At 35.5% G+C, this 7,160-nt stretch overlaps 1 protein-coding gene across 1 annotated transcript; it reads left to right on the top strand.

The window, feature by feature from the left end:
- The first annotated feature begins 1,421 nt into the window (after positions 1-1,421).
- On the top strand, positions 1,422-4,235 carry LOC132284349 (large ribosomal subunit protein uL30y-like). Its single transcript, XM_059786448.1, has 7 exons — positions 1,422-1,545; positions 2,376-2,563; positions 2,671-2,768; positions 2,864-2,921; positions 3,442-3,521; positions 3,601-3,703; positions 3,792-4,235. The coding sequence occupies exons 2-7, from the start codon at positions 2,378-2,380 to the stop codon at positions 4,005-4,007; spliced, it is 741 nt and encodes a 246-aa protein (XP_059642431.1). The 5' UTR covers positions 1,422-1,545; positions 2,376-2,377; the 3' UTR covers positions 4,008-4,235.
- Positions 4,236-7,160: the final 2,925 nt, after the last annotated feature.

Here is a 7,160-nt window from a genome sequence, read left to right on the forward strand (position 1 = left end):
CTATATATATATTTACTATATATTCATTTTAAGTTTTAGTTACCTAATAATTTAAATAATAATTAATTTAATTTAAATTAAACTCAAAAACTCTGTGTAGAACTATAAAAGAAATCAATAAAACATTTTATTGATTTTTTTTTTCTATTCACTTTTTTGTTTAATTTTCTAATACGGATATGGTAAAGTTTGATTATATATCTAATTTAGTAAGAGTAGAGTAGATCTAATGTAGCAAGGGTATAAATGGAAGATTTATAGATTTAGAATTTAAATGAAAAAAATATCAAATGTAAGACTTATTGATTTATTTTTAAAATAGGACTTATTTGTCTTTCAATAAGAAAAAATAAGCCTTGATGGTAATATATATATATATATATATATATATATTTTTATTGTTATCATTTTCTTATAATGGGACTACTATTGTGCCTTTTATTTTATTTTATTTTACAACTGTTGTGATTGGTAATTTGGTATTGTGCTGTTTTTTTAGAGACTTGATTAGTTTTTTTTTAGTGATGTCAATTTTTATCGCCCGTCGGGGCCCGTCCCGTTAATAACAGATATGGCAACACTTTTTATACCGAAGGCATATATACAAATTTTGTACCCATCGCAGGTCACGGGCGGGTAGGAATTTAGTATACATATCCTAGGGCCCCGCCTTGTCCTACTAAGCATATAACTATATATATATATATATATGTATGTATGTATAATATAAATAACTTATTTTAGCGGCTTACTCAGTTAGTCATCTCTTACAATTCTAATTGGGATGTAAACATGGTATTAAATTTGCTTTTGTTTTGGTTATGGTAGAAGTTGGAGTTTAAAACTCTCCGTGATTTGGTTGTATTAAACTTTTATTTTTGTTTATTATGTTCTCTGAATTATTATGTGCATGTTATTTTTTTTATTTTTGTTGGGATACATAATTTCATTTATGTTGTGCCATTCTCAGGCTTTCCACATTTAAATAGTAGGAGCTTAAGTTCCCAAAAGTGGGAGAAAAAAATTTGTTAGCGGAGCAGACACGGGGGTATAGTATTTTCTAACGGGACGGGACTGGACATGAAAATTCAACCCGTCACGAGTTTTGGAGTAGGCATGAACTTGACAAAAATTAAAAAGGACGGGACAGGATTTAGAAAAACCCACTCCAAACTCGCCCCGTTGCCATCCTGGGTTTTGTTTTAGAGACTTTGATTGATTTTTTTTTTTAGAAACTTGATTATTACAGACTTTACAGTTTCGTTATCAACCAACCAAACAGAGAACCGAACCGTGCTTGAAAAAAAAACACAAAAAAAACTTCGGGATTTACCATTTGAGCGAAGAATGGACGCATATAATATGGTCCCTTATTGACGGCCACGATTCACTAACGTGACCGTAAGAAATCCAAACCGTTGGATGATTTATACCCCTGAACTAACCCTACAAAACCCTAATTCCGTCTGTGCTTCAAGAGTCGAAACTTGAAACCCTCCCAACTGGTGCCGCGAAGCCGATCTTCAGCAGACTTCACATAACTCGGTTAGTACAATCGATATTCATTTCGATCTCTTTTCATTCAATCCGTGTTCATCTGGTGAATCAATGATTTATATATATGTCTTCGATCTTTATATCCATATTTTTATATCACTCTTTAGTCGTATATACTCATATACACTAGTTAAATGTCGGCGTTGTTTCATAATGGGTTTGAGCTTTTTGAAACAATTGTTCTTCTACAACTGGGTTTGATGGATACGGTATTGCTTTCAATTGTTCTTCTATAACTGGGTTTGATGGATACGGTATTGCTTTTCGGTCTTGTCGTTCTGGTGAATCTAAAATACTATTTTGTAATATGTTTGGTTGTTCAGAAAACTGGGGAAGAAAAAAAAAGAGTTCAATTTTTTATGCAGTAGATCATGTAATAGAATGAAAACTATGCAGTCTAGATTCGTCGAGCCTTTCATTTTTTATTTTTATAAGCCAAGTAGATATAATCAGTATGATCCAACATTTTCTTCTTTTCTTTTTATGCGTCGGTTTATTCTCAGACAGACAGAGGGTTATGGGGATTTGATTGTATTTAAAATTTTCAGTCGTTAAAATGTTTATTATAGTTAAAAATTTCACCTCTGTCAACAATCTCGAGTTAAGGACAAATGTAGAGCTCCTAAATAATCATACTGTGATTTAGTTGAGTGAATACAGTTAATTTATGACAGGTTTGAGTTATGAAAACAACGAGTTCAATTATTTTGTGTGCGCCCGCACATCATTCACTTGTTTTTTTTGGGTTGCTACCCGGATCTTAATTGATCTAAAACTCGTTATTTGATTATATTTTTGGTTATATTTTGTTTGAATAGAGATGGCTGAAGAGCAAGCCAAGGGAGGGCATGTTGTCCCAGAGTCTGTATTGAAGAAGCAGAAGAGGAATGAGGAATGGGCTTTGGCGAAAAAGCAAGAGCTTGCAGCTGTGAAGAAGAAGAATGCAGAGAATAGGAAGTTGATTTTTTGCAGAGCTAAGCAATATGACAAGGAGTATGAGGAGCAGGTATGTGTATACGTACTCCTCTTTTGATGCAGTTTCTTGTTTTTATATGTATCTTTTTAAGACTGGACTGTTCTTAACTGTTGGAATGAAATTTTCTTCTGTTACAGCAAAAGGAGCATATTCAATTAAGGCGTGAGGCAAGATTAAAGGGGGGTTTTTATGTTAATCCTGAAGCAAAGCTTTTGTTCATTGTTCGCATCCGTGGGTATGCATCCACTTCATTTTAACTGATGTTGGAATGCCATTTTAGCTAGTTTTGAGATGTATCTCATTTTTGTGTTTTTTGAAACTCCTTCCCAGTATCAATGCCATGCACCCAAAGACTAGGACGATATTGCAGCTTTTGCGTCTGAGACAGGTAACTCAACAAATTATTCTATTTGTAGCTTGGTTTTCATGCATCCAAAAAGTTGTTTCTAGTGGAAACTTGAGTGTTGGTGCCTCTAATACCAACACTCAAGTTTTCTATATCCTGGAAAGCAATTGTTTCAAGTATCAGATTGTATGAGTATGAATTAGTGTTCCCTGAGAATGAGTTAACACATACCAACCAGTTTTCTGTACACTTCGGTATACAGTGTGCCAGTGTTGTCGACATTTGCGTAGTATGTATTAATGAAACTACGGAAGGAGGGAGCTTACCATATCCCAATTGGAATGGTGGAAGCTTAAACTTATCGTTTTTGGTGGTGCAATTGTGTATCTAATTTAGGATTTTATACGGTTGTTGATTAAGCACATTGTATCAGTGAGGACATAATGGTGTGATGTCCCATTAGGTACAAAAAGTTAAATATGGAATTTGTATTAGCCAAATATGCATGCTCTTTCTTCGTATTATCTTTTTCATCTTCAGTAGTCGTATTCTTCCAACGCAGATCTTCAATGGCGTCTTTCTGAAAGTAAACAAAGCTACAGTGAATATGCTTCGTAGGGTTGAGCCTTATGTTACTTATGGGTACGTGTGATCTTACACCATGAGATTCTAAAGTTACAAATGCATATTATAAAAAATTTAACAATATCCCTTCTTTTAGGTACCCCAATTTGAAGAGTGTGAAAGAGCTGATCTACAAAAGGGGGTATGGCAAGCTAAACAAGCAGAGAATTGCTTTGACAGACAATTCAATCATTGAACAGGTTTGTGGGTTCCTGTGGTGCTATTGTTACTGTTCCGTTGTAAATACATGTCTCTATTGTTTGCTAAGATGCCACCATGTCATCGCAGGCTCTGGGCAAATATGGCATTATCTGCATAGAGGATCTCATCCATGAGATTGTGACAGTCGGGCCTCATTTTAAGGAGGCTAATAACTTCCTATGGCCATTCAAACTGAAGGCACCATTGGGTGGTCTTAAGAAAAAGAGAAACCACTATGTTGAAGGAGGAGATGCTGGAAACCGTGAAGATAAAATCAATGAGCTTATCAGGAGGATGAATTAGATTGAGAGATTACTTTCTTTTTGCAGGTTGAGTTACTTTTTTTTTTTTTTCTTTTATTCCCCTTGTGCAACTGGGAGATTCTTAATTCAGGTTTTTCCCCTTTTTAAAAGTTTGAGAGTATTTTATTTTTCAAGCATAAGACCTGGCATGGTGATGCAACTTTATTTTACCATTTACTTGGAAGTTGTATCAACGAAACTTCATATACTTTGTGATTTTTTGGAACTATGTGACATGCTCATGCCTCGACAGTTAGTATTAGATGTAGTTTTAAATTTACTGTTCTTTCGCATCAATCTTTTAAATGTAGCAAAACACATTATCATAGTTTTGCTTGTCGTGTTTAATGTTGTGCAAGACCTTTTAACGGAGTAATTGGCTAGTTGGCTTTAATACAGCATTGCAAATACTAAAAAACACTACTTTTTAGTATACCATCTTATATGTTCTCTGGTTTCCAACATGTGACCACTGTTTTATTGAAGAAGTGGGAACCCCCTTGACAGAATTGGGCACTTTTGTTTTTTGTTTCAATTTCTGAGGCTGTGATTATGTTCCTCGGCATTGTAGGTGAACTTATATGAGCTTATAATGCAAGAACTGAGCAATTTGGTCCCAAATTCTTGAAGTTTGGGAAGTAAATTACTAACATTACCTTTTCTTATGTATGAATCGATATTCTTTATTATATTCCAATTCTTTTCCGCTACCTTCCAAGGAAAATCTCAAATTGGATCCCAAATTCTTTATTATATTCCAATTCTTTCCCGTTACCTTTCAAGAAAAATCTCAAATTGGATCCCAAATTGACGGGTTAGTGTGAGCTTATCCATGAATGTTAAAACGAGCGTATTCCCACAGCTGGACAAAGATCCTCTCTAGCTCTAGCCGGTTGACTTTGATCAGCCAAGTTATTGAGGATCCTAATCTAGCTATAGCCAGTTGTACAAGGGTCTTGGACGGTAGTGCTATACCTGTGAGGGAGAGAGGATGGTATGTTGGGGATGAAGATTTGTTGACGGGCAACTGTGTTTGTTTGGAGGGTTTTGCATGAGATATCTTTTTCGTAAATTAAAAAGATATTTTGCATGAGATATCTCACTTCTTGATTCGATTTGGTAAAGATAATTTCCCAACAGCAGTCCTCCGTGATCCGTTGAAAGTAGTGTCTATCGAACTAAAAATCCTCCCCTTTTTGCAAATGCTGCGTTTGATATTTGAGGCATATACTGTGTAGCATGTTGATATTTGAAGCATGCAGCCTCATGGTATGTATGCTATTCGGGGGCACCTTCCCAGATTTTGTCCTTTTACGGTCACAAGTAAAACTTGGAGGGAAAATCCAGATGTTTGCTAGGTCTTTGTTCCAAGAAGTCTCAACTTTGTGACATCTTGTTATTTGTTGAAGGCCAAATTGTTCCTGAGCCATATATAGTAAATCCCATTACCTTGCAAATGTTCCCGATAGAAGATTGCAATAATTAAAAAAATTCCAGCAAATGTTTCTGCCATTGTCACTATTCATTTGCATTTTTAATATCCTGAAAATATGTCTAATTATGTTGAAAGACGCACACCCAGCCCACAATGGGTTTGGTAGCAATCAAGCGTTAAAGTTGTTTTCTTGTATTAAATAGCTTGAAAATTGACGTTTTTCTTGTTCTAATCTATAGTAACACTGGGTTAAAACCTTTGATGGTAAGGATCTTCAATGAACATAAATGTATAAATTCAACACCAAGAATGAAGTTATTAATTGTTATTTGTAAAATGAAGAAAAACAACACTTGCTTCTAGTGAATCAGATTTTTTTTTTTTATATTTTGGAATTGAAGATTTGATTTGGAAGCTCTACAATATGAAAATTCTTTAGTTTGATTTTGTTCCAATTTTCAGAAAACACACAAGGATCATTCTAATTCCAACGTATCCTCTAAATCAAACCATGCTCCTCATGATTCTATGATCCAAACTTATCATGCTAGCGACGTGTGAGGATTTTTTTTCATTAAAATAAAAATAATGGTAATGTAAGAAACCTCTAACGCCAAACCTTACTCCAGCTTCAAGAATGTTGTCTCCCCTCCCATCATCACCGCCATCTCTGCAACGAATTATGAAGTATGAACTAATCATCATTTGCATAATGGGAGGGAAGTAACGCTAATTATCATTTAAATCTTGGGAGGCAAGTAATACTAATTATCATTGCAGCTTGGACCATAAAAATTTTCCATCTGGGCTTTGGTTGCGCCTGAAAAAGATCATTCCTACTATCCATGGCATAGTTCGTCATATCTCCCGATGTGCAATGTATCGCTCGGTTCGTAACTCTTCTTTAAGGGACCCATACCATTACACACCTCCATGACCAGCCGGTTCGGCCGATTTACACTGATATGCGCCCGAGTCCGGTACACCGCGGCCGCGACCGTTACCGCAACCGATACCACGACTGCAAACCATGATCCATAGCGACAAGTTTGTGCTAGTAGTAGCCTATAAAAACCAATCCAATCTAAGTAGGACGGATAATCATGTCAAGAAGCCCCGTGGACAAACTATAAATTTTCATCGACAAACTATCCAATGATAACTAAAAATCCTTGAGATTAAGTAAAGCACTCTAAAATTAAAACTCATATCTAAGTATGATGCAAAGCATTACATGCCTTCTAATACCAATCGCACATTCAGAATGTGGAAGGGCCATACATTTTGTGATTGCAATCCTGGGTATCAATTGCCACAGAATCTGTTAAGTTACTGATGAATGATGATACCAACTTCAACAAATATAAATTTGATCACTGCAAATTTAGCTTGCCAGCACTACAATAGCACGGTTATAAATGTTTTATTAAGCCAGAAAAAGGAGATTAAAGGGCAAGAGGTATTAGGACATCACATACCATTCTAAGAAGGTTGTCCACTACAATCGAACCAATGGGATCATAAATTGGATTCCCTGTGACATTAACAGCAACCAACGATGCAGCAGCATCAGCAAGACCGGTAACAGCAGCACCATCCCGCACTTGTGTAATCATATTAAGTGGAATAGACAAAGACGGTAAGAGAAGCATAATAATCTGATATGGTTAAAACATTGGTACAGCAGCAATCATTGCAAATCATAACAAACTACCTCAA

The sequence above is a fragment of the Cornus florida genome, unplaced genomic scaffold, assembly GCF_030987335.1.
Source record: "Cornus florida cultivar Cherokee Brave unplaced genomic scaffold, ASM3098733v1 CherokeeBrave_3.0.0_Hap2_Chr11, whole genome shotgun sequence".
Lineage (NCBI taxonomy): Eukaryota > Viridiplantae > Streptophyta > Magnoliopsida > Cornales > Cornaceae > Cornus > Cornus florida.